This window comes from Meles meles, chromosome 3 (genome assembly GCF_922984935.1).
Source record: "Meles meles chromosome 3, mMelMel3.1 paternal haplotype, whole genome shotgun sequence".
Taxonomy (NCBI): Eukaryota; Metazoa; Chordata; class Mammalia; order Carnivora; family Mustelidae; genus Meles; species Meles meles.
In genome coordinates, this window is record NC_060068.1 from 172,530,012 (window position 1) to 172,556,808 (window position 26,797).

The following is a 26,797-nucleotide window of genomic DNA, read 5'->3' on the forward strand; positions in this document are numbered from 1 at the left end:
GAAAAACAGAGCCTCTCCGACGCGCTCAGGCACATTCAGAGCAAAACCCGTTCAAACGGTCTAAAGAATGAACACCTCCCGAAGTGTGGGATCACGGATGAGGTAACGGGAAAATACTCATGTAACAGTCTGCGTAGCTTTGTGTGTCCTCTGAGTTTTCACGAAAGAATTTTAATTTCTAAGTATAAAGCAAAACTTACATCTTCAGAAAAGGCCCGCCACTCCCCCAAAACATGTGATAGCTTATTAACTACACTAAATTGAACCAAATCAAGGTTGTAACTGTTGTAAAATAAAGCTTGGTGCCTCGGGGTGGTGTTGCCTTCACAGGCGCTGAGCCCAGGCAGGAGCGGCTGACACAGCAGCGCAGTGACGTGTCTGGTCCCGGGGAACCACGGACACGGCCCACGGCCCCCGAGGACAACTCCGGCCCTGACCGCACGCAACCAGGCCTCCGGACGGCATCACTCTCCAACGGGTACACTCCCTCCTCCCTCAGGCCTCCCGAAACCGAATCACACACCGATGCGCTCGGCCCCACTTCTGTACTTAGTTTTCTACTTGCTTCTGCTTCACCTTACTCAAGAAAATCTAAGACACCTCGCCATGACTCACCGCCCGGCAGGAACACGAACTTGGCAGTGGCAGCGCCCTCAAAAACATCCCATGGAAAGGGCACAGGAGCCCTAGATCCAGCTTCCCCCCATCCCTGAGCTCAGACGAGAGGGCCTGAAGTCATCGGGCCCCAGCTTCCTCCTCTCAAAGACCAGGGGAATCGCTGCGCTCTTCTCACTATCAAATGGCGCACCTGTGAGACCGAGCATGACCCAGAGCCCGACGCCAGAGCTCACCGTGAGGCCGAGCATGACCCAGAGCCCGACACCAGAGCTCACCGTGAGGCCGAGCATGACCCAGAGCCCAACGCCAGAGCTCACCGTGAGGCCGAGCATGACCCAGAGCCCGACGCCAGAGCTCAGCTACAAGCAGCGCTCCCAGCTGACGGCACAGCACCTGCACGAGGCACCAGACCAGCTGCGGCCGTGACCTCAGGCGCCTGTCACGTTCTCAGTCAGAGGTTTCAGGTGCCACCACATCCCTCCTGCGTGCGGCTCCTTCTCCAGCCTTTTAGTAACTCCTTTTTGGACCCAGTTTTTAATCTTCTATAAGACAAGCTGCTTAGAATAGCTTCAATTAATATGTAAATCCAAACCACTGATCAGCAACACTGTCAGAGGCCGTAACGACCGCGCTGGTGACAGACGCCGTCCAGAGTTAGGTCACGTAAGCTCAAGTGCACCGGAAGGGCCTACAGACACCCATTACCACCAACACAAAAAATTACTATCTTAGAAAAAACGGACAGCCAGTTTACAGTTAAAAAGAGTTTGATTCTGAGACATAAAGAACACATTCCTTTCCAAAATGAGTCTCCTCTGATACCAGAGATTTGCTTTACGGAGAAGACACAGTCTGTACCTCCCAAAGAAGTGCTCTGAAGGCCCCCGAAACTTATTGCATCCGAGATGAGGGAAAACACTCAGTTAATTCTTATCAGAAATTGTCCTCAGAACAGCCCTGTCCAGCCTGGCTCACAGGGCCCAAGAGGTCCCACAGGCCTTCTAAGAGACCCGGAGGCCCAAGGCCCGAGCCAAGCGTGGCCTGTGCACCTCGGCCGCGTGGCCAGGCTGTCCAGGCGCGCCCCTCACAGACTCGTCTCCTCGCACACTCTGACGGGGATGTTGTAGTGCCGGTCGTCTTCGGCGATCAGCGTCACCACCGGCCAGTCCAGGGGCGGATCGGTGGGGTAGATGGTGACGAACTCTTCCGTGCTGTACTTGGAGAGCCGGTACACCTGAATGGTGTGGCGCACGGCATAGGCGAGGAGGAACATCTCGACCTGGGGAAGAGAGCAGAGAGCTGTGCGGAGGGAAGCCGCCGGGCCAGGTGCGGCTCGCCACCTGCTCCAGCCCCGAGCTCGGGGCAGCGCGAGGCCCAGCCACCCCGCAACCTGTCTTCCCCCGCGCAGGCCCGGCCCCCAGCCTTCTCGACATGCTTGTCCCAAATAAGCCGACCGTCAAAAGTGGGCTAAACATCTGTTACGGGACTTGCATCCAGAATATATAAAGAACTTTTGTTAACTCAACAATTTAAAAAAACGACCAGTTTGAAAACTGGGCAAAGGATCTGAACAGAAAAGACATTAATCCAAAGAGGATAAGCAAGTGGACAATGAGCACATGAAGGGTCCTCAGACCGTCACCCATCAAAACCACAGGGAGACTCCCCTTCACTCGCACTAGAACAGTTATACTCAAACAGGTAATAGTGAGGAGTAACTACTTAACAGGTACAACGCTTTCTCTCAGGGGTGACGAAAATACTTTGGACCTTGATAAATGTACTGAGAGCCACTGAGTCATATACTTTAAAATGGTAAGTTCTACGTTACACGAACTTCGACTGAAGAAAAAAAGAAGTACATCCCAGGTATCTAGCCGAGAGAAACGAAAACATGCGTCCACACAACAGGATTACTCATAGTAGCTAGAAAGCAGAAAGACCCCAAACATCCGTCAGCTGACGGACTGCGGTCCGTCCACTCGCTGGAATACTGTTTGGGACGCGTGCTGCAATATGGACGAGCCTTGAGAACATGAGGCTGAGAGACAGAAGCAAGCCACAAAAGACCACCTATTATACAATTCCGCTTTTACAAAATTTCCAGAATAGGCAAATCTACAAAAATAGAAAGTAGACTAGTGGCTGCCTAGGGCTAGGGGAGGCAGAATTAGTACCAACTGGTGTGGGGTTTCTTTTAGGGTGATAAAACAGTTTAAAATTAGATTACAGCGATGGTTGCAAAACTCTATGAACACACTAAAAACCGCTGAGCTGTACACTTCAAAAGGATCATCTTTTTGGTATGTAAATTGTATCTCGATACAGCTGTTATGTTTTAAAAATGGGACTCGCATTACAGATTTTGTGAGGACTCCTCAAGAACAAACTTCGGTCCAACACGCAAACCACCGCGCCCCAAGCTCTGTGTGGAAGGGAAGGGCTGCGGTTCCGGAGACGGAAGGAGCCTATGCTCTCTGAGTGCAGATACTGTCTGAAGGAGTCCTCTTCAATCCTGCCTGACCCGGCCGTGACCATGAGCCTTTGCCCTCTGCTACACACCGCCGAGGCTGCGCTTTGGATGGACAGCCTTCAATGCTACTTTCGTAGCTCGCTATTCCACTAACAAAGACTTGAGCTTTTTGAGATAACACAGCGAGCACACACCAAAGACACGGCGGGGGGGTGTGGTCAGTCAGGGGACAGTAGCGCACGGGGTCTCTGTGCAGAACTCCAAACTCAGCATATGCGGAAAAGATCCCAGAGCAGGCTGCTCTCTACTGGCTAAGGTGACTCCAATTCTATTTTTAAGGACACTATCTAATATGGCTCTGGCTGCCATGATTAAATAGTAAGACCCTTTGCTGCATTTATTTGCAGCCGGCCAGGTGCAAGCGTGCTGATCCCATCCAGCATCCCGCAGAAGCAAGTCCAGGCTGAAATCAACATGGTGGTCACAAAACGGACCCTCAATCCTTCTGCCCTCCTCACTCTAGAAGGTGGATGGGCTGATGCTCTGTCCCCTCGAGTGTGGGATGGATTTAGTGACTTTGTTTTTAATGGTGTATATAACAGTATGTAACTTCCAAGATGAGATCCTAAAGCACACTGTGGCTTCTTCCTGGCTCTCTTCTTGGATCGCTTCACTGTCTGGGAGAAACCAGCCATCGTGTCCCAAGGACTCTCAGGCAGCGCTATGGGAGGGCCCACGTGTCAAGAAACTAAACCCTCCTTCTAACTACCCACGAGGGCGCTGCCAACAGCCGCGTGCTGCGCCATGTGGGGAGTGAATCCTCCAGCCCAATCGAGCCCTCGGGTGACTACAGTCCTGAACCACACGCCACTGCTCCCTCCTGAGACCCTGAGTCAAAACCACACACCGACGCTGCTCCAAATTCTTGGCCTACAAAAACTGTGATATAATGTTTAATGATTAAAGCTGCCATTTTGGACTAATACATATTCAAAGGCACAACTTACCTGTTCAAGGCCACCGGTGTGTCCCACCTGGTTTAGATGGTTCCTTAGCAGCTGACCAGGATCATTCGATGTGTCCCGAGCAAACAGGAGCACGGAGAAAAATGGTACTTCCTTTCCCTTCTCTTTATCATCATATAGTTCAATGGCTCTGTTTAGCATTAGAAATTTTACAGCTTCATAGAGGCTATATTCCTCTTCCTCATTTGTGAACAGTTCATCACAAGCTATCTGCCTCGCTTCGGCCGTTCTCAGTTCCGCCAAGCCTGCCCACTACAAGAAAGTTACATAACAATTAAACGTCTGCTCTAAAAACCCCTGGTATATTTCATACTATGAGCACAAAATTGTTTTCAAAAGTAGGCGACCACGGGTCATGTACCCATGCTCACAACATTCAAGTTTCTAGCTCGAACAGTGGTACTCTTTAGAACGCACAGATTCCTTACTCAGCTTTTCCCCCATTAGAATGAAACAGTAGTACAGTGCACTAAGGAGAAGCACTGATGCCGCGGGATGGAGCTTTCAACTCCCCTAACTTCCAAGACGATGAAACTGGACCAATCGGAAATAACTTCCAGGGCTCTCAGCCCTCACCTACCCTAGATCCTAGATACCTACCCCTGTAAACCCATGCTCCATTCCAAAAGGCAAAGAGAATAGAAGCCGTTTCCTTCTCCTGTCACAAGTTTTTAAGTGCTAGACCTTCCATGAAACACTTAGGTTTGTAAATAAAAACTAGGTTCTAGGAGGTCAAGGCCCTCAGTTCATTCACCAAACAATGTATTTACCAAATGCCTACTGTGCTCAGGCTTGGTGCTCGACACTGGGTGAAAAGGAGGGAGCAGGGCAGATCCTCGTGGAGCTGAAAGTCTAACCGGGTGGCAGACCATACTGGATGAAACAGATCAACACCGGGGTAAGTACTGAAGGGCCCCTGAAAGCCATCTGATGCCTCCTTACCAGGCTCCCCGCGATCTACAAAGCCTGAAGCAATCAGCAGGCTCTGAACTTGGGGTTCCTGGTGGGAGAGCTTTAAGCTCTTCTAAGTCAAGCAACCTAGCAGTCTGCATGGGCCAGTGTCCAAGCAGGACCTCCAAAACCCATGGAATACTCCAGAAAGGGAGTATTTTAATAACCAAATCACTGGGAATCAGTGTGCCCTACAATTCTGTTTCAGAGAAACCCTCAAGGCACTTTTCAAAAGACAAGTTACTGGCATGCCTGGGTGGCACAGTCAGTTAAGCATCCAATTCTTGGTTTCAGCTGTGATCATGATCTCAGGATCATGAGATCAAGGACCCCCCACCTTGGCCTCCACACTCAGTGCGGGAGTCTGCCTGAGAGTCTCTCTCTCTCTGCCCTTTCCACTCATGCTCTGTCTAAAATAAATAAATCTTAAAGAAAAAATGAAGACAAGTTTCTGACAATCATTCACAAATGAAAACAAGTCTAGTAAACAGGGACAGAAACTTAAAACATGAACATAGTTGGAAAGAATTTATAAATACGCATTCACGTCACTGGTAATACTCTTAAGAAATAGAGACTAAATACAGACTACCCCTGAAACTTGTCAGTATGACTTAAAACAAAGACCACATTGAAGGTTTCCTTTTAAGAAAGTTAAATGTTTCACTAAACATAATAAGTGGTGTTGATATTTCTCGATTTTACCAAAGACTTCACAGGAAGGGTTTGTGTTCATTTAAATCATGTTGTCTAACTGTGAGCCACGGGCATTTGGCAATGCAGTCCGTGAGGACTAAGAAGTGGTCTGCTGGGACGATTAGGAGTGAGAGTTTTGCACTTCTCAGAGAAAAAACAACTACAGATTCCAAACCTTCTTCCTTAGCAACGTGAGGGACTCCTTAATTCTATCAACCAGGTCCTCGCTCTTCCCCTCAAATTTCAGTCCAAGTTTCCACTGCTTGATCCAGTTGTATTTGCTTATGAGCTTTTCCGGTAACTGGATTATCAGGAAACAGAAAGAGAGGTGTTAGCGTTCCCAGAAATCCACCACAGGATCCCGCAGAAACCACAAAGCCTACAACACCTACCTTTGTTTCCAGAATTAATTGCCGCACGTTTGTCCGCTGCAGAGAAATGGTGGTTCCGGCTGAGATAACAGAGGCACAATCTAGCTTGCTCAGCTCCCACCACACCCAGAACGTTCCACAGCACTTTGTGAGGGGACATTAAAGCAGCATCCCTGACGTGTCTTCACAAACCACCCAGGTAGCTACTGGGGTCACGGACAGCCTCCCTGCCACTCCCTAAAGTCCCACTTAGGAAAGCACTTCGGGCAGGCAAGATGGTCCAGGATCAAGTAAAAACCTGACTCTTTCCTGATTAGAAAAATACAGTCTAACTTCCCATATCACCACATATCCTCAGAAGCTTCAACATTCACAAAAACAATGTGTCCCTAGTTTAACTGCCTCCTCAGTACAGTGAGACAAAACCACAGCGGGAAGCAGCGTGGGGGGCGGTAAACAGCTGCGGGGGCCCAGCTCATTAAAGAAGGGACAGCTGAGCTGCTCCTTCCCCGGTTCCTTTTCTTCCTGGACCATGTTTTATTTTGTTTTCCCCTAGTCATCCACAGAATCTGGAGTCTGCAAGGCAAGCTGGGACACGACATGACGGATGACAGCATGGGAACTCCGACCCCCGCCGCCCCCCACCCCCCGAGTCCCGGGTGTGTCAGGAGAAAATGCATCACGAGGCTGGGCACAGGCACGTCCCTTCACTGCTGAAACACCCAGACAGGAAAAGAAAGTTCACTGAGTCAAAGGATCAGTAGAGAAGAATTCGTTCCTACAGCGTCCTGCGTGGAACATGGACTTGTCTCAGTCAAAAAGAGTTTTAAATGAGGCCACCTGTGTTCGGTTCCCGGGGAATCTAAGCCTCCAAAGGCCCCTTCACAAAGGGTGGCTCCAGGTCCACCTTCTCAACCCGCAGCCATCCTGGGAAACAAAGGTGGTCTCGTTTCTGCAAAAGCCAGCACCACGCACGGATGTACACTGCTCTTCAGGGAAAGTTACCACGGTGACGGCAATTTACACTCACTAAGTGCGGAGGGGCTGCGCTCTCCCCGTCTTATCACCACCAGCCCAGCTCTGTGCCCACAGCGCCCAGCATTTTGGCAACACATGGGTGGTTCTTCGGGGAACCTTCCATTCGGGTTCTCAGATTTATCACCAGAACCTAAAATGCCCCCAAGTGGCGATAAGCTGAAATCACAGCTGGGCACAAGAAGAGTGCGGAGCGGGAAGTACCAGATCGTCAGCTGAGAAGTGGGGTAGAGAGAAGCCTGGAAGACCATCGGAGCTTCACGTGACACTGCACGTACCCCAGCAGCAGTCACAACACACAACTGCACCACTTGGAAGAGCCCAAGTTCCAACTACGTACAGCGAAACCCTGAAACCTCGTTCCTTCCACACACTGGGCAAACCGTTGCCAGCGTAATGACCTAGCTCAGGGTTGTAGGCCTCTGGGAGATGTGGAGGTCCTGGAGAAAGTCCAAAAACAAGGTATGAGAAAGAAATAATGAGAAAAGAATAATGCATTTGCAATGATTAATTCAGGAATAAAAAAGGAGATCTAACCCTGAATGCTTTCCAGAGTCACGGTACACAGAACTCACATACATACCCACTCTTCTAGGACACACAAAGAGACGGGGCTTTTGTCAGAACAAGAGAGATTTAAGCAGGTAACAAGATTTAAACAAGAAACCATGATTGGAAATATTTCAAAAACCAGGTCGGTAATTAGCTTCAATGGAATTTCATTTGTGCCTACATTATAAAACCACTTGCTTTCTCCAAGAAGTTGTCTTTAACTCTTGACACCCTCACCATGATTAAAAGGACTGTGGGGTAACAGAGATGTGTCCCCAAAAATAACTCATAAAAAAGAGCTCCAGCAAACAAACACTGTCCCAGGTACCGCCTGCTCAGAGACACTCTAAAATCTGGCAAACCTGGAAACCAAAGGATCCCTGCCCTGACCGAGACTCCCTCTCAGGGACCAAGGCGCTGCCCTCAAGTTTAAGAACAGTCAGACCAAGCCACTTCCAATGCTGGTGTCAGGGTCAGAGGATCAAGTGCAGTTAAGTCCCGGAGACTGGGACCCGGACAAGGGAACCCAAGCAGGGCAGGACGAGAGGGGCAGCGAGGGCAAAGCTCCACCTCCCAAGATGCGGACGAAGCCAGGTCAGAGGAGACAAGTTTGGGCAGGAAAAGGGTCTCTTTCACTGAGCTCAGATTAAGGGGAAGTTCTCTCAGCCTAGCTTTCCTCTTTCCCTTTAATGTTCTAAAACCAAGGACATTCTCGAAGAGAGGGAAAATGGCAAAATGCTACAGAGAACACATTTCAATCTGCAAACAGAAGCAGATCAGCTAGCTAAAGGGTGCCTGTGCCTCGGTGACAAAGCAGGGCTTCTGCGGGCTTGCCCAAATTCTCGATGAGGTCGAGATGCCCAGCAGTGCACGGCCTACAGGCCACCGGCCGATGCTGGTTCTGAGTCCACAGACTCACCCACAAACTTCGGTGCCCCAGGACCTCTCTGACCCCAAACGCAGAAGAGATGCATTAATGTAGAGCCAGTGCTGTTCAGGAGGCCCGAACGGTGCAAAACTAGATCCCTTCAAGCTGCCTGCTGAGAGCGGCTTTTCTGTGTCCCCAGAAGTGGTCAGCACTTCCACACTTCTAGAAGCCCCATGGACACACAGTAACCAAAGGTGCTTGTGCTCCCAACCAACCAGAATAGAAGACTGTCACCGGGCGCGGGGTAGTGGTCAGAGGAGGCCCTGCGCATTGTGGAAGGATCAAGGGTCAGGGTAAATGGAGACAGACCGACTGTCACTGACTCTGCCCCAAGTGTTTCCCACGGCAGGCCTATGCCATCTTTAACACAAAGTGTAGCCCAAGCTCCAAGCTTGAAGGGAACGCAGGGTTTTATTTACTATGACGGGACACATCTTACTCTCATGTATCAGGAAAATGAGTAAGAAATGACTTTCATTACCCAATTCCTGTAGGACTGTCTTGTTTGGCAGCAATTAGGTATTCCTTGATCTGCTGGTCTTAAGCAAGTATGTTATCAAATATATATTTTCTAGTAAAGAGGTTACTTATCACAGTCACACAAGGTGTACTGGAGATGGGGAGACCCCACTCCGGAGGCCAGATGGTCCAGGTGCCCTGCCACCAAGGGGCACACTGTGGTCTCCATTAGCCACACACCCCCTCGGTCTGCACGCCTGGTTCTGCCAGTCCCGCTGCACCATCACGCACGCACTCAAGTCCCTGTGGGAGCTGGGCTTTCTGAGGGAAGACTGGTGGAAGGGCCAGAACGAGAACACGGCCTGTGCCCTTCAAGCCATGTGACCTCTCGTGTACCTAATCTCAAACTTAGAGGGCAACCAGCTTCCTCTAAAAGCATCTTGATTCCGGGCAAATACCCCAGCTCCTTCAACAGCTCCTGATCAAGAGGAATCTCTTGGTCACACTCCCATCTGTACTGAGGACACGGCCACAAACCCTTGAGACGGGATCTAACCAGCCCAGTTCAAGATGGGACAGTCACTGCCTGTGGTTTAGAAGTGTTCAAGACGAGGCTTCATTCTCACTGCCGGCCACATGTCATGTGGGCTCGGACTGCGCTTGCCATCAATTCATCCTGCTGACCTCGGTCAGCCGCCAGTCAATTCATCCGGATGACCTTCGTAAGCTGCCATTAAGGCAGAGCTACCACTGTGAAGACTCTTGGGTTTTGTTAATGTCTGTGGTGTGTCTGTGTGTGTGCGTGCATGTGCGCGTGTTTTAGCACAGCGCTTCCAATTTTCTTCCGATGAACATCTTACTATCAGTTCTGCCCACCAGACGCTCTGAGATATTCTATCATCCAACCTATCATGGGACTTCATCTGACATAGGTCATAGACACAAGTCACACTGACACGACATCCTAAGGCGTCACTACCACATTGCCGATTTAAAACTAAGGCCAGGCACGGGACACATCCCATGACCCTCACCTCCCAGGAAGCCCCTCCCGGGGTGACACGAGCCACCCCCTACACTGATCCTCTTAACACAACGCAGAAGGTGCTCATTGCTTGAACTGGAGCCGAAACCAGAATGTGGTCCTAAAACCCCGCCAGGCGCTCGGATGACCAGCGTACCTCCCGCTTACTGCAGACAGCAACGCTGAAGCCAAACTACCCCGAAGTGCTTTTTACAGACCACAAACACCAGCTCTCGAATCCGGCAGAACCGTTCAAATACATTTTACCACGTTTCTCTTCGGGGATAGTGCAATCATCCTTGGTCACTTTATTATGCAAAATCATCTCTGCCACCCAAAACCAAATCAAGCCGCATGCTGACGTCACACTGCGGACAGTACCGGCACCCAGCCCAGGCTGAGGAGGGAGCTTTCTCACAGAAACGATCGGAAACACGGTGGACTCAAACCTGCAGCAGCAGCGTACCAGCGTGAGCTCCGGGTCCTGCAGCCAGGGGGGCAGTGCCGCCGGCTGGCTCATCGCCTGGAACAGCGTGGCCCTCAGCGCGCAGTAATTATCTCCGCGGACGCGCCTGATGGAGGTGAACTTCTGAGACACTTCCTCGTAGCCCTGGGTAAAAGCATCAGAGAATTTGAAATGGTCATTACTGACTTCAGACTGTACGGAAAGCTTTATTCCTACGGGGAAAAACGTGCTTCTCATCACTGGAAGGATGAAAACAAGGCTGGCTGAGTCTCTCACATAAGCCATTCTAACTCCCTTCTTTACTAGTCTAAAGAAATTACCAAATGTTAATACTGTACAAAACATCAGCGTATGTAACAGATACAACACACAGGAACACATAAATATATCATTTATTAAGCATTATTAATAATCAAGATTAATAATCATTAATAATCATTAAGACCAATAATTACAAATTATCATTTGATAAAATATATCAAATATTATGAAAACACTAGCCAACCCCGAGGTCAGGAGTTACACGTCCCTCTCTAAACAATGGTTATAATACTCACTTATTGATAACTGACATTCTGAGGGGGTTAATCTGCATTAAAAGTGACCCTAACTCTACTGAAGAGACGGGAAAGAACAGAGAAGTACTAAGTTTATACCTCTGTATTTTAAAAAATTTTTTTAAAAATCCCAAGTTTCCATGGTAGAGTAAAAGGAGATGTCTGGAGAATTCTATCAGATTCTTTACAAAGTGGATTTAAGTGTCATTCGGTCTGGAAGCAAAACGAGGACATGAAAATGTTGAGTGACATACACCCTGTCACTCAGAACAGCCATACAAACGGACCACTGTGAAGCATCCTGCGAAAACAGCCACCATACAATGGGCCACGGGCACGGGACAACGGGATTTCTCCGGTGGGATTATGCTCGCGCGTCAAGATCAACCTGCTGCCTTCTGCACTGCACTAGCCTTGCTCTGGGGGCCCTTCTGCTCCTCCTGCTCCGCCGTGACCGTCACCTGAGACTCTGCTTTCTAGCCTGCACTTACACAAAGGAAGGAGCATCGCCCTCGTCGTGGGGTGGGCGCCATGCAGACTCTGCCCAAGCACGGGGCCCTCGTTATTAGCTGTTCTCGAGGTTCGAGTCACAGGATGACCTCAGTGGGTGTGAGTCGAGTTTTCATTCAGCGCTCCAATCGCTGCAACATACTAAGGGCCGGTGACACACCTTTGCCCTTGGGCAGACTCCTGGTCACCCTGGGAATACTCGCAACGGCTGACCCAACCGGAACTACATTTTCCAAATGCATAAATCACTGGTGCTATTTCAGAGGCCAATCAAACTTCGAAAATTGTATTTGGGTTTATACAAACTTACTTGCAAAAAAACAAAGTTAACTGTAAGACAAATAAGGACAAAAAAAAAGAACTGAGATCCAAACTGAGGCCCCTGAGGTGCTCTAATTACTGCCACGGGCCCCAAAGTGACCCTAGTCCAACTGATGTGCCTTTGAGTATTTGGTCACTGGAAGAGTCCGATGACATGGTCAAACCGTTCCCTCAAACTAAAATCACAGAGAAAGGGTTTTAGCATGAGTTCCAAAATATGGACGATGTGGATAACTTCAGAAATACTTTCGAGTTATGGACCCTGAGGTGCCAACTGTTAGATCCTTTAAAGAGGCTGAGGTCATAAAATAAAACCGGAAGTCAGGGAAAGCATTTCTGGAAAAGATGAGAAAACATATGTTAGGTATCCAGCCTCCTGGTTATCTCATTTGATACAGGGCTCAAGTCTGGAAAACCTGTAAGTGGCCAGAATTTATGCATTCAGCAGGCGGCCTCACAAATGTAAACATTCATGTCCCAGGCACTTCATGACTGAGCTCCCTGCCGAGTGCCCGAGACACAGCGAGCCCACAGCTCCGACCCGGCAGGGAGCAAAGCTAGCGCGGGCTCTCAGACTGCAGCAGCCGCTACGTGCGGAAGGCCGGCCCATTTCACGGCAGGCGGGAGCGCTGCGGTGCACGTGCAAGGGGCATACTGTTTGCGGTAAAAACAGCTCTGAGGAAAAGCACAGATATATATAAATATTTAAAAATTTTAAATCCTGAACCATATAGATGTAAGCAACAAAACATAGTTCTATCAAATATGACAGGCCACTATCTCTAACATAAAAGAAGCACATTCAAGTTCATAATGTAAATAGTCCCAAGAAAAAAACGAGCAAAGGATAAACCCAAAGGTTCTAAGTGGTGGTGGACATTTTAGGTCAAAACTGCCATTTTTGTAGTTCAGAAATGGTCAGAGAGTAGCAACTTCACATCGTTCCACTCACTAAGGAATGTTGGCTTCAGGCTCCATCGAGGGCAGAACCAAGAGGGTGGTGGTCTCGAGCAGCGTGCAGCGGGAGGGGGCCCGGCTGCACAGTGGCCAGCCCAGCCACGGGGGACCACGGCACCGGAGTCCCTCCCTAAGAGTCGTCAATCAGGTGATGGGACCAGGAGGGGCAGCTCTAGGGACACCTTAAACAAAGGAAGTAGTTTTCACATCCCTCGGCACAGGGAGTGTGGGAGAGCCCAGGCCCCTCGGACAGGAGGGCAGGAGACCAGACCCAGGTAGGGACAGCAGTTGGGATGGCATCTGCCGGTCCCGTCCCTAAAGCTTTTAACACAAAAGGCCAGAAGGAGATTCCCAAATGACCCCAAGAGGACAAGGAACGGCCGGCCCACTCTGAACAGCATGGCATCGTACTGTTCAAAGAAACGGAGATACTGAACAGCTAAAGCCGGCCCTACGTTAACACTGTGATTCGAGACAAGCCCCTTACCTTTGGAGTCTGTTTCCTCATCTCTAGAGTTAGAACACCAATATTTACCTAGTCTAAGAACGGTTGTTGTAACCACATCTAAAAATATAAAAGGACGTATTACGTAATTACTCATGACAGACTACTTGAAAGACTTGAAACTTCGTGTATCCAGACATCATACCTTCTTCATACATGTGGCTTTTTGTGTATTTCCCCGCCATTCTTTCTTGCAGTAGTCCATGATGTCCATTTCAGGAGCTACACTTAACCTGGCTTCTGCGGAAGAACCGAAAGGGGGTTGGGTGGGTAAGGGAACAAAGCACCATCGGAATAACAGCACTGCTTTACCCTTCCTCTACCTTCCTTCCAAAAAGACCCGGAATCCCGCCACTACCTGCCACCACCCGCTCACTCCCCGGAGCTCTTCCAGTGGGTCTCCCACGTCACCACACCTTCTCCACGCGGCAGCCACAGCGATGCGTTTAAAACTTCAGACAACTGCCACCACTCCTGAGTTCTGAGAGCTCCAGAGCCTCCACGGGACTGGCATCGATGTCCTCACTTCCTACAGGGGCCCCCTGTCCTGCCCCCCGCCACTGCCTCTCTGGCCTCGGCTCCTGCCGTTCCCTACACTGACTGCTCCAGCCCGACCTGCGGCCTCCCCCGGACCTCTCCCACATACTGCGGGGCTCCGGCACTCCCTACAGGTCTCCGCTCTAACGTCGCCCAAAACCCAAATATCATTTCACACATACACACCTTCCCTCTAGTCCCCTTACACGGTTTTGTTTTTCTTCTAGGCACTGATCAACAACACCTGACATGTTTCTTTTTCTCCACTTCTCCCTAAACTCCCACTCCCACCCACATCCACAAACACAGTAAAGCACGAGGTCCTCTGAGGCCAAGGGTTTATTGTGTCTCAGCTGTGTCCTTAGCGCTCGGAGCTTCACTGACACGAAGTGAGTACCATTCCACTCAAACCCACTGTGCAGGAGTCTGAGCTATGAAAAAATACACCTAATGATTGTTACTTAGTTTTTTTATATTCATTATACAAAGAGATAAAACCTACTAAAAAATGTGTCTTTATTTATTTGTACTCTGCCCTCATCCCAAAAGGCTACAAACTATTAATAAGCCAGAAACTAATGAAGCTCTAAATGTTAGCTGAGATACAGACTTCACTTGATCTTGTAAGACATTTAAAATCCAACTTGCAATCAGAAAAATTACATAATAAAAAAACTGGGCTTTAGATTCTCCTCAACATACAAGGTTTGGGGGTTGACTTTGTGGTATACATGCACGCACACACGGGTATGTGTGCTTTAGGAAGAAAGTGAAGCAATTCTCAGGCATAGCTTGACTTCCTTTTTAAATTATTGAAGAAGTAAATGTTAGCAAGGAAATCAAGATACAAAGACAGAAGTACCTTACAATGTACTTACTCCTGAGGAAAGATGTAAGTTAACGACACATATTTACTCAATGTCTACCATGCGCCAGGCACTGAGCTGGAAACCAGGGTTACGAAGGCAGTGAAGACCCAGATCCTGTCCTGGACAGACTGGAAGGTGACTGAAGAAGGAAAGACTCTGGGCACCGACAAGCCAGGGTGTGATGGAGGCAGGGATGAGTGAGGAGCATGAAGTCCTCCCCGCAGGTTACAGACCATCCTGCGGTGTACGTCAGGACTGGCGTACGAGTGACACACCCTTGAAGCACACTATGCCGAGACCACAAATGCCGGAGCCACGCAGCCCATCCTAAATACAGACCCATCAGTGTCTGGATTCAAGAAACATTTTTTTAGGGTCTACTCAGTGGAAGGAAGAATTCCTTGCACCTGCCTTCTCACTCACCTCCCCACAAAGTAGGAGGAAGAGCAAACATCCAGAACTGAGACCATCACTTAGGCCATGTTTTCCCACCAGGAGGCGTAACGAGCCTGTACACGCGCACATTTCCAGCCCAGGAAGGACCGCACGAGCGCGAAGTCCAGCCTTCCGCCTCTCCCGGCCTGCAGTCCTCATTCCTGCCCACACGAAGGTAAGCCCTGGCCCGTGGTCACGGTGGGCAGGTCCACCGCCTCAAAACTGAGAAGAGGAGGCAGGGGACCTCACCGGGTTAGGAGGCCAAGCGACGAGCCACAAGCCCTGCTGAATGAGAGGCCTGCAAGAGGCAGTGGGGTGGGAAACAGCATGCCCACACAGCTGCGGGCACCAAAATACTTCAAACCCCGTCCTGCTGCTGTTCTTGGGGAGAAGGGCTCCAACAGCCCTGCATGCCCTCCTTCAGGATAGAAGACGGAGGCACAGGACAGACAGCTCAATAGCTTAGACTCAAACAGCTTAGACTACAGGACAGTCACAGTATATGACCGTCCATTTAAATGCAAACTATGCAGACTGTTATCGTTTCCAAGAAAGAACATTAATAATGTCAAAAAAAATCTCCAAAACCAAACCAAACAAAACAAACCCAAAGGAGAAGCTAAAAACCAGAGGGGTAATCACGAGTTCAAATAATAGGAGGTCTGGTCCTTAAACACTGTATGGTGACAAAGACAAGGATTCAGGGGGCGCCTGGGTGGCTTAGTGGGTTAAGCCTCTGCCTTCAGCTTGGGTCATGATCTCAGGGTCCTGGGATCGAGCCCCGCATCGGGCTCTCTGCTCTGCAGGGAGCCTGCTTCCTCCTCTCTCTCTCTGCCTGCCTCTCTGCCTACTTGTGATCTCTGTCTGTCGAATAAATAAATAAAATCTTTAAAAAAAAAAAGACAAGGATTCAGAACCTAGAAAGATGGGAACTTAAAACTGAACTTCAGAAAGCCAGAACTCGGGGTCAGAGGGTGGACCAGGGCAAGAATCGTACTTTTCCTGTAATGGGCCAGAGAGTAAATAACAGATTCTGAGGGCCACAAGGTTTCTGTCACAACTAGTCAACTTTACCATGTGTGAAAGCCATCACGGACAACAGGAGTTCCAATAAAACTTTATTTTAAAACCAGGTGGCACACATCAAATTTGGCCAGGCAGCCACAGTTTCGCTGACCCTGGGACATCTTTGTTAGCGAAGAGTGTTTGTTTTTTGTGTTTGTTTTGTTTTTTTACTAACAGAGAGCGTAAGAAAACTTTCTGCCTTGGCCTGGGCTCTGCCTTGGGAAAGAGGAAGTCTCCCTGAGAATTCATGACCACAGGCTGGCTCTCATACAGGGTCAGGACAGGAATTCAGACTAGCTACAAGACCCTGGAAACTCAATTTTAGAAACTGACATAATGTGGCCCAGGGTAGGTGATACAGTGGGTGCCCAACAGGAATAAGGCCGAACCCTCCCACTCAGGCCAGACTGCACAAGCCCTCCACAGATACACAAAAGCTGAGCTTTCAATTCAAACTCTGAAAAATGAAAAGTAAGCAAAAACAGCAACCGGCATAATTAGACCTGCCAAGATTTTCAGCGAATGAAATTATGAGACCCAGAGGAGTAGGTCTTAAATACTGAAAGAAATAAAAGGAGTAAGAAACATGAGCAAAGGGCAATAAACTATCAAAAAGAGAGCCAGGCAAATCTGGAGAAAACAGCACTTCTCTTTCTCTTTTCTTTTTTTACTTTTTTTAAGACTTTACATAATCTCTACACCCAATGTGGGGCTCGAACCTATGACTCTGAGATAAAGAGTCACAAGCTCCATGGACTGGGCCAGCCAGGCGCCCCCAGAACATCTCCAAAAATGAAAAAAAAAAAAAAAAAAAAAAAAAAAAGAGAGAGAGAGAATAGATCTGAAGAAACTACCCAGAATGGAACAGAGGCTACACAATAAAAAATATCTATGGGGGAGCCTGGGTGGCTCAGTCGTTAAACATCTGCCTTCGGCTCAGGTCATGATCCCAGGGCTGGGGGGGGTCAAGCCCTGCACCGGGTTCCCTGCTTGGCGAGGAGCCTGCTTCTCCCTCTCCCACTCCCCTGCCTGTGTTCCCTCCCTCACTGTGTCTCTCTCTGTCCAACAAATACATAATTTTTTTAAAAGATTTTATTTATTTATTTGACAAAGAAAGAGAGAATACAAGCAGGCAGAGAGGCAGGCAGAGGGAAGAAGGGAAGCAGGCTCCCCACCAAGCAGAGAGCCAGATGCGGGGCTCAATCCCAGGACCCTGAGATCACGACCCGAGCCAAAGGCAGAGGCTCAACCCACCGAGCCACGCAGGCACCTCTAATAAATAAATAATTTAAAAATATGTATCTGTGAAAGGCATGCCATGAAGAGCCTCGGGTGACTGAAGCAGGCGAGCAAACATCTACTTAGAGTTCTGAAACAGGTAAGTAGGGAGAACAAGAAAAGAAGATAATGGTGCGAATTCTCCCAAACTAATGAAAACTAGGCATGGAGGGATTCCAAAGACCTCAAGCAGTAGGCTTTTAAAAGTCCACACTCAACAGACCTCAGAAAGAAACCGCAGAATACTGAAGACAAAGAGAAAACAGAAAAAACGGACACACTATCTACGAAGGATCAGTCTGACTGCAGAACCGTCAACTACCTTATCTTCGGAAAGATTAACCTGCTCATCTGGAGTTCTTAAAAAAGCAAGCTGAGACTCAATTTGCAAGCAAACAGAGCTTCCCACGAACAGCCCCTCGCAGAAGCACTTATTTCAGGAAGGACCTTATTTCAGGAAGGGCAATGACCCCAGAAGGACTGAGGTGCAACCTCGGACGAAAGCTGGAAACGACACAGCTCTCCGAGCCGCTGAAACACCTGCGGAGGGAGGGCTTCCCCCGAGGACAGGGTGAACCACAGCAGAGCACCTGCAGAGTGACAGAGAAAGCAAGAGGTCCCTGCGAAGGCAACGGGACACACAGCGACAGAGGGAGCACTTTCTCCTCAGGCTGACTAACAAGGACCCCACGGTCGTCACAAACGGGGTGCGAGGGTGGCAGCAGAAACAGAGCTTCCTCTGCGGTTCCCTGGGGGACCGGGACAGGTGGCCCAGGAAAACTCCTGATGGGACAACTACAGAGAAGCTGGTCCACCGGGCTACCCCAGCCAAGAGTTCCGCCAAGTCATTGTGAGGATGACTCAAAAAAACCTCAAAATGACCCAAAAGCCTACTTTATACCATATGTTCCTAACTACACACACAACAGTACTTTTGTGAACCATAAACCAAACACAAGCTAGTGCTCAGAACGAACCGGAACATGTACGTTACACAGGCAGTGAGAGAAAATGTCACTTGTGAATCATGTATGGCAGATACCCCAAGCACAGCATCCCCCCTCAGCTCCAGCCCGAGCCAGCCAGGGAAGCGAGGGGGCTCTTCTCCCCAGACAGCCCAGCCGGCCCTGCCTGCAGTGGAGGCAGCCAGGGGACCTGCCTCCTCCTAGCAGCAACGGGCCCACGGGTACGGGGATCTGAGGGGTTGGGCGGGGAGAGCAGGCCTGACTGAGCAGAAACACGGATAAAAGGTCATGAAATGAGAGAGAAGTCCCGCTACTGATCCCAGGATCATTCTCTCTTACAAGGCCATTTGTGTGCAAAGACACACGGAGCCAGCTTCCCAAGAAGTCCTTCCACTTGAAATAGAAAGTGCATTTCAACGCCAGACTCTCCCTCTAAGAATAGGACGGAAATCACGGAACTAGAGGGTGGCGTCAAGAGAGTGAACGAATCCTCACAGGGGCAAAAACGATGCGAATGTGAAGAACACAGGGAGAATATCCGCATTGCGACTTTAAAACCTGAGAAACAGTACTCCCCAAACAAACCTCAGCAAGCGGGTCATCAGACGCAGCTAAGACCACAGGCATATGAACGTTTCCTAGCAAGCACATCTCAGCATTTTATGAAAATGGCTGTATCGACTTACTGCATTTCCTACCATAAACAGTAAGAACTCGGTGAATAAAATGATTCCAAACATACCTGATAACCCTTTTTCATGTGTAAGTAATTCTTTCTCCTTTTCTATTTCTTCCGCGTCACGATACATGTCCTCCTCACTGAAATCACACCAAATCAGACATTTCAAAAATGTGTTGCACTGACATTTCCCTCCCGTTACAATACGCACTTGCTTAAAAACTTATCAGACGCGAAAAGTGTAGCTTTTGTCATATGACATGATGATGATCTGATAAAATACGATCTTAAACCTCGGATGCTCATGCTTCTGTATTTCCACTTCAGAGCTTCTTAATTTAAACGTGACATCTCCACATCGCTCCACTGGCTGCGTGGCTCTGAGGCCACTTGAACTGGAACATCTATGACTGGGAGCCCAGCTACATTCGTAAGCATCTTAGCATGCGTCTTATCAATGAAGCCCTGTCCCGATGCTATCAAGTTCCAAGAATGGAGACAGCACTAATATAAGTATTTCCACAGGAATGCAGGCCAAGCGCTTTATTCTGTCACAAGCAAATTTTACAATCACTACTTCAAAAACAAGGAAGGAGACCATCAATCACTTTAAGTCCCCAAAGCTAAAAACCCTCCCGAGGCTCTTCCTGCTCCCTGACACCCCCCCCCCCCCGCCACTGCAGCAGCCAGCCCCACTCCGTGGAGCACGTCCCTCTCCCACATACATGAGGTGCCGCCCCCCGATCGACTTGGTACTTATACAGTAGGTTCCTGAAGTCTCTAGTTTCTTCTAGTGAGTGAACAAGAATGTATTGTGTGCTAGAAAAGGAAAGAATAGCCCACTAGCTGCCAGACAAGGACTGAAAAAAGATTATCTCCTTTACCCCTCAAGAGAAGCCACAACCCGACAAGGAAGAGAAACAGAAATGCCAACCCTATCTTTGCTAAAACCACAAGACATGCGAAGGCCCAAACAGTCCAAAAAGGGACAAAGAAACGGTAAGCGACTGAGGACAGGAAAGCCTCCCTGCCAACGGAGGAACAGTGCTGGACAGTTAAGACGGTAAACCTGCACAAAACCCCAGGGGGGCTCGGCAACGGGCAGTGCCAAGCATTTCTCGGGGTACAGGAGACCCCCAGAGCTGAAAAGGAGGAACCTGGCCGAAGTGCACATCAAGTGTAATCAGACGCCCAACTGCCTACACTTCCTCCCCACGGCTGCGCAGCCCACCCTGCACCCCAGACAGAGGCTCCAGGCGCAAGGAGACAGGGGAAGGAGTCAGTAAGATTAGTAACAAGTAAGGAATTGAGCAAACGACCTGAGGTACTCCCATTCCCAACTGCCTCGACAGCCCAGCGCCTGGTACAAGGCTCAGCACAGCAGGGGGAAAGAGGAAGAAGAGGCGAGCAGGAGTGAGAGAAAGATGAAGGGATACTGAGAGCCGCAGACGGGGGCGCGCAATCTGCCATCCCCACCTTCCCCCTCACTGAAACCCTTTCGTGGCTCCCAAATCAGCAGCGACGTCTATACGTGGACCTGACCCACCACGCTAGCCTGGATTCCAGGATTCCTCTACACATCCCCCCTTCAGTCCAAACACCTGACCGACACTAGTGTATGCTTTTACACCTGGGATCGGCTCAATCCATTCCCCCGGCCGGAAGGACTCACCGCCTACGACATCAGGACACATGCGGGATGGGTGACGCGGCTGCAGAGTGCCGGAGCTAGAGCAGGGACCCCGAAGTTACAAGGTCAGGTTTTAACGACTCCTCGCTCCAGCCCTCATTAGCCCTGTGCGTGTGGCCATGGAACTGAAGTCACTATACCTCTAGGGGCCTAAATTTAACCACCACAAAAAGGACAGTGAGAGAACTCACCTCAAAAGGCTGCTGTGAAGAAGCACACATGTGAAATACTGGCTCTCCCAAAAGTTAGCTTTCTCACTCTCAGACTTCAGCACTGGTGCACAGTAGTAACAAATACTTCGCCCAGTGGTCATTTCTTACTCCTTTTTTTCTCTTTAAATAAAGATAATGGTATGGGTGTGGGTGTGCCCATTTTTTAAAAAATACTGCGAGGCTGAGGGAACGTATTAGGAAAAGGTACTTTCCATGTTCTCTGACCCCCATGAGATTCCACGTAAAAGGTATGGTGTCGTGCCAGAGGTAAAAGCAAACCAAAACCGGATTCGGAGGGACTATACATCAAATGCCTAAAATAAAAAGTGACTAAATATGTTAGTTCTTCTTTTAATAACTTCACTGTAGCTTTTGGCCTCCTCCTTAGCTTTATCAGACAGGACAGAAATTCTGACCCTACAAAACAAGCATCCAAGTGAACCACCTTCTTGACGTCATCACCAGAAGCATGACTTTGGGCAAGCCACTTCCCTAATCCTGCCTTAGTTCTCCTCATCTTCAAGTGAGAAGAGCAGACAAGGTCTGTACGATCTACATGGTTCCTCTTCCAGGTCTTAAGTTCTAGGAGACGACGAATCTACGTGTTGTTAAAAACCACACTTCAAGCGAATCCTGTGGCTGTGCTGCGACACGTTTGGCTCCACCTCTGTCCTCTTCCTTTTTAATCTGCAAAATAACCCAAGTGCGAGCGCAACACCAGTGCCCAGAGGAAGTTCTCTGAACAAGCCTCTCTTGTACACATACAAATTCCCACGAAGGCCAGCAGGAATGGAACGAAAAGAAATCAACGTGAGAACTAAATGCGAAGGGAAGACGGAGTACAAAGGGAGATTATTGGAAATAAAAAGCACTGATTCAAGATATACAAAAGCAGCAAAGCAGAAATGGGTGAATGGGAGGCCCGAGTGCATTCAAATTACTTTAACCACAACCAGATTTCATTCAGATCCTGGGCACAAATGTTTGCTAACTTCCCTGGCCACCAAGGACAATATCCAAGGACATTTGCTAACTTTAAAAGGCCACTAAGGAAACTGTAATATGGCCTTTAAAGGCTACCATAAAAATGATACTAAAGCTGTAATTTCTTGGAGAGAGAATAAATTTTAAGTTTAAGCAATACATTCAATTACTATGGTCAGAAAAGACGATATTTAACAGCCAAAATGAAATAGTCATCCCACATAAGGACAACCAGCTGGAGAGAGAGAGAGAGAGAGGTGTGTGTGTGAGAACAAGAAAAATAATAATTTTACTTAGGAAAATAGTTCACTCAATAATCTATTGCTTTCACCTTTTTAAGTATCAAAATATTAAGGCTGAAAATGACAAAATAAAATATTTATACATTACACGTATATATTTATTTATATTTTATATTTACATATTATTTGTTTGTTGTATATTTATTATATTTAAACTAGAGGTTTGAATTTTTTGTTTTGAGAAGATAGTGAAATAATGAAAAGAAAAAGGATATGCATTGTAAGATAAAATCGTTGATACTGACCAGTTTCAGAAATTTAGTGAACTTTTGTGTTTATATGTCAACTTGGGATGGGGATGGGAAGTGTCGACTGTATAGCACTAAACAGGCCACTGAAACCCAGACTCAAATGATCACCATGGCAAAAGTTTTCCTTCTAGAAAACATACAGATAGCTAGAAAAGTAAGACAAAGTCTTAAATATGGCCTGATTTCTTGTGGACCATGGCATGTGAGTCAGGCTCAATTACATAATTGAGTTAAATTTTAAAACCAAAATCCAATACGTTCTACTTAGAAAATTCTTAGTTTAGCACACTGCTATTTTAAAGTGTGTATTTTCAAGCTCTGCTTTTCTTTTAAACTGGAGATGAAATACCTTAATATTAAGGCAATATACATGACTGAATAAATTACATGACTCTGCAGACCATGTTATAATCTCTCTTGCTCTGTTCAAAAAACTGCATAACAATAAGATGTTTGAAAATTCAATTTAAAAATGCTTACTACATACCGACACAACTATACTGTTGCCAAGAACAAAAGCTATCAACTGAAAACACAGAGCTCAGTGAAGCAAGACCTCTCTGTAGAGCCGATTTTTCAATTTCTGATACAACACGTAATATGAAAAAAGTCAATTCCAATATATATGCAAAACTAACAAGACAGCATTGGAATCTCTCACCATTATGAACATTTGCATTAAGTTCCCCTTAGTTGTCTAAAAAAGCTAAGTATGGCTTTGTTCAGCTTTCTGAACTTGAACGTTGCAGTTCATGCTTAACTTGGCCTATCACAGAAGACCCATCACCCAGGCAGCGTTGGTAAGACAGTGTCAACCACTGCGACACCAACGTACCTTCCCACAAAGGTACAGGAAAAGCAAAGACCACTCAACCCAGCCTTTCTCCACCACTTAGCGGTTGTAGAGATGGGTGAACAACACATCAAATGCAGGAAAGTACCGGCACCCAAGCCAAAATTCCACCCCCTTCTGCAAGTGGACTTTCCATGACTGGCTCGTGCTACTCCACGTGACTTCCAGAGGTATCTGGGGACAACCCAGATATCCTCAACAATGAGGTTTGAAACAGTCTTTACTTCCAGGTTGGAGAAGGGGCAAGAGAGAATGAAGGAATGGCTGCTACCCCATCAAACATATCCCACAGGAGCTAAGGAGTGAAACAAGTGGGAAAACACACTCCCACAACGGCATATTAGCAACATCCAAGAACAATGATTTAAAAACTCGTTGTGCACAGCCCTTTTGAAAATCCATAGCTCCCATCAGAACCTCAGCCCAGAAAAACAAATACACATCAAATTTCATCTTCAGTTTCAGAGGGGTTCACAGACATATGCTCCCCACCACATACAATCAGCCTATGAACCCTAGATTCAAACCATGTCCCGCCATCAGGCAGGCAAAGACCAGCCTTGAAGTAGTCATGCTTCTCAGTTCCCTGAGCTCGTCTAGCCTGGCCACTGACCATGTCTCGGGAAAATCTTGGTCCTCAGGAACGGTAGCTTATTTAGCTAAGGGCAAGAAATGGACACTGCCTCAGTTTCAAATGCAGGGGTGGGGTGATCAGGGGATAGCACACAGCAGATGTGCTCACAGAAACAGTGAGGAAGCTCCAAGAAAAGTCAACCAAATCTGGTCTGACCTAAGACTTCTTCAAATCAGACCGTAAGCCATCGTGTGAGCCATCCTCAGGGCTTGTCCAGGGGATGCCAGCCAACTCCGGTTCTCAAATGAGCTAGAGGAGGTAAGGGGAGAGTCATAAATCATGTACCTCTGCCTGGTTTTGCTGAGAAAGCCAGAAAAAGATGGGGGTATGTTCCCATCGAAGCATCAGGGAACGTGGCCCAGAAACCTACTCCCTGTCTCGCAGGCCGAGAAACACCTCTGGAATCCACCACTCAGTTTCCTCCTGTGTAAAATGACAAACCTAGGCTGTTTTTTTTTTTTTTTCCTGAGTTTCCTTTCAGACTAAGTCTGTAAATCTACTGAGAGCAGTAAGAGGTGTGTCTCAAAACCTTTTCATTGAGAAAGAGTGCTCCTTCCCATCACCGCCTATTTCCCCAGGTTCTGACTCTGGAAACCACATCCAAAAACTTGCCAAATAACTATACATACTTTTAGAAACATGGTTCTGGATTCAAAATTTCGCATCTAGAAGGGGCATTAGAATGCTCCGCTCAAGGCTAAGGTGCAGCTTCTGAGGGGCAGGGTCTCTAACTAGGAAGTCACATACATCACTGACCACCAGGACAAGAGGAAAGCAGCAACAGTTAGTAACCAGCATGCGCTGCGGAGGGGCAGAAGCAGAAGACACCCCCCTCGCCCTCCCCGCCCATTCTATTTTAACCTCTGCAGAGTCTGAGGTCCTTTTCTCTAACCCAAAGAACAAACCAACATCAGTTCCTACATGGGCCTGCACAGTGGTTTCAGTTAAAAAACAAAATGCTAGTCTTTAAAAATCAGGATATTTCATTAAAAATTCAGGCTATTTGGACTCTCGAAATACAGAAAATTCAGCAAGCAGAAGGTAGAACCTCCTGGACTCTGACCCCAACAGTGATGGACACAGCTCTCCAGAAACCCATGGTCCACACCTGGCCAGCCTCACTCACTTACGTTACCTGCATAGGCAAGAGTTTGAGACTGCCTACTCCAAATCTTTCCCAGTAGCCATTAACACACTAAGTGTGGATAATACCATCCCAGAGGCCTTAGGTGCTAAATAAATGAGAAGATCAACGCCCACCGTCAAGAACCGGGCACATCTACTTCATTATAATACACGAGCTGCACAGCAGGCCCACCAAGGACCCCTTGCCCAAAGGGGGAAAAAATCACATTTGAACACACCTTACAATTCAACTTGCCAGCCAATTAAGCTGTCAGAATGGTTATCTGAGTGCTTTCATCAATTCTGGAATTCAAAGGCATTTGTATGTACCTAGAACCTGAAAGTGTAGAAAAAGTTCGTCTTCAAGTCTATATTCTGCCTGCACCTCACTCCCAGATCCTTGCTAAAAATATAAACGCCTCCGGTTTGTGCTGCCTTCCTTACAATTCACTAAATAACTGATCTAACCAGCGCTGCCTTTCCTATTTAAAAATAAAGGGGGAGGGGGGCAGCTAGTTAAGCCCTTAATGGGCAAAAGAGAATTGGGTCAGACTCCGACCAAAGTCTGCTCAACAGGTGGAGCGCTCATCAAGCGGCGACGCGCCTTTCAAGAACAAACTTGTCGCATGGCTCCGTTTTCCCTTGGCTGAGAGAGAAGCAGCCTTACTTCCCCAACCAGGTCGGAGGAAAGATTCACTGGGAGTTCTAACAGTAAGCTTTTCCGGTTTGTTTCCCAAGTTCCTGGAGCTTTCTGTTAACTTTAGAGCTATGCAGATGTAGAAACAGGGGCACTGGATGACCAGAATTGCGAGCCCCGGGCCCTGCGGAAAAACATTTTGTACGAAGACCGGACACAAGTGTCTCTGAATTCCTCTCCGTCGCCGACCTTACCCAGAACCAAGGGTGCGAAGGGCTCTCGGCCGGCTACTCCCCAGCTCAGCCCAGCCCACCCCACGCCCAGCCTCCCCAAGGGGAAGGAGCCTGGCGGTCCCGCCCGCCCCCGCTGCGCCCCGCGACTCACTGCTCGGCTGGGCACCGCACCGCGGTCCGCGGCTGCCCGCCGGCCGCCGCCTTCCCGCCCTCCCGCGCCGCCGCTCTCGTGGGGCCCGGAGACTCGGCCCCCGCCTCCCGCACCAGCTTCTCCGCACGGCTCGCGCCCGGCCACGCTCCGGGCTGGGGCATCGTGCCCCGACTCATGGGACCGCCGGCGGCAGCGGCGCCACAGCGGTTCCGCCGCTCCGAGCGATCCGGGGCCCCTCCCGCTGGGGGGCCCGGCCGTGGCCGCCGCCGTTCCACAGCCCGCCGGCTTCCGAGGCTGCGCAAGACGCTTCCGCACGCGTCACCCCCGCCCGCCCCGCGGCCTCTGACCCGCGGTGAGGGGGGCGTGGCCCGCTAGGACGGGGTGGGAGGGGAGCCCTTCGACGCGGCGCCTACGCAAGCCGCTGCGCCAGCAGAGCCGCGGGCCAATAC

General features: G+C 48.8%; 1 protein-coding gene across 1 annotated transcript; it reads right to left on the minus strand.

Annotated features, from left to right (window-relative positions):
- Positions 1-1,173: 1,173 nt before the first annotated feature.
- OTULIN (OTU deubiquitinase with linear linkage specificity) lies at positions 1,174-26,663 on the minus strand. Its single transcript, XM_045999130.1, has 7 exons — positions 26,349-26,663; positions 19,340-19,416; positions 13,594-13,688; positions 10,599-10,742; positions 5,939-6,064; positions 4,099-4,368; positions 1,174-1,897 (listed from the first exon to the last, which is right to left on the minus strand). Exons 1-7 carry the CDS (start codon positions 26,522-26,524, stop codon positions 1,703-1,705), a joined length of 1,083 nt encoding a protein of 360 aa, XP_045855086.1. The 5' UTR covers positions 26,525-26,663; the 3' UTR covers positions 1,174-1,702.
- Between the last annotated feature and the right edge of the window lie 134 nt (positions 26,664-26,797).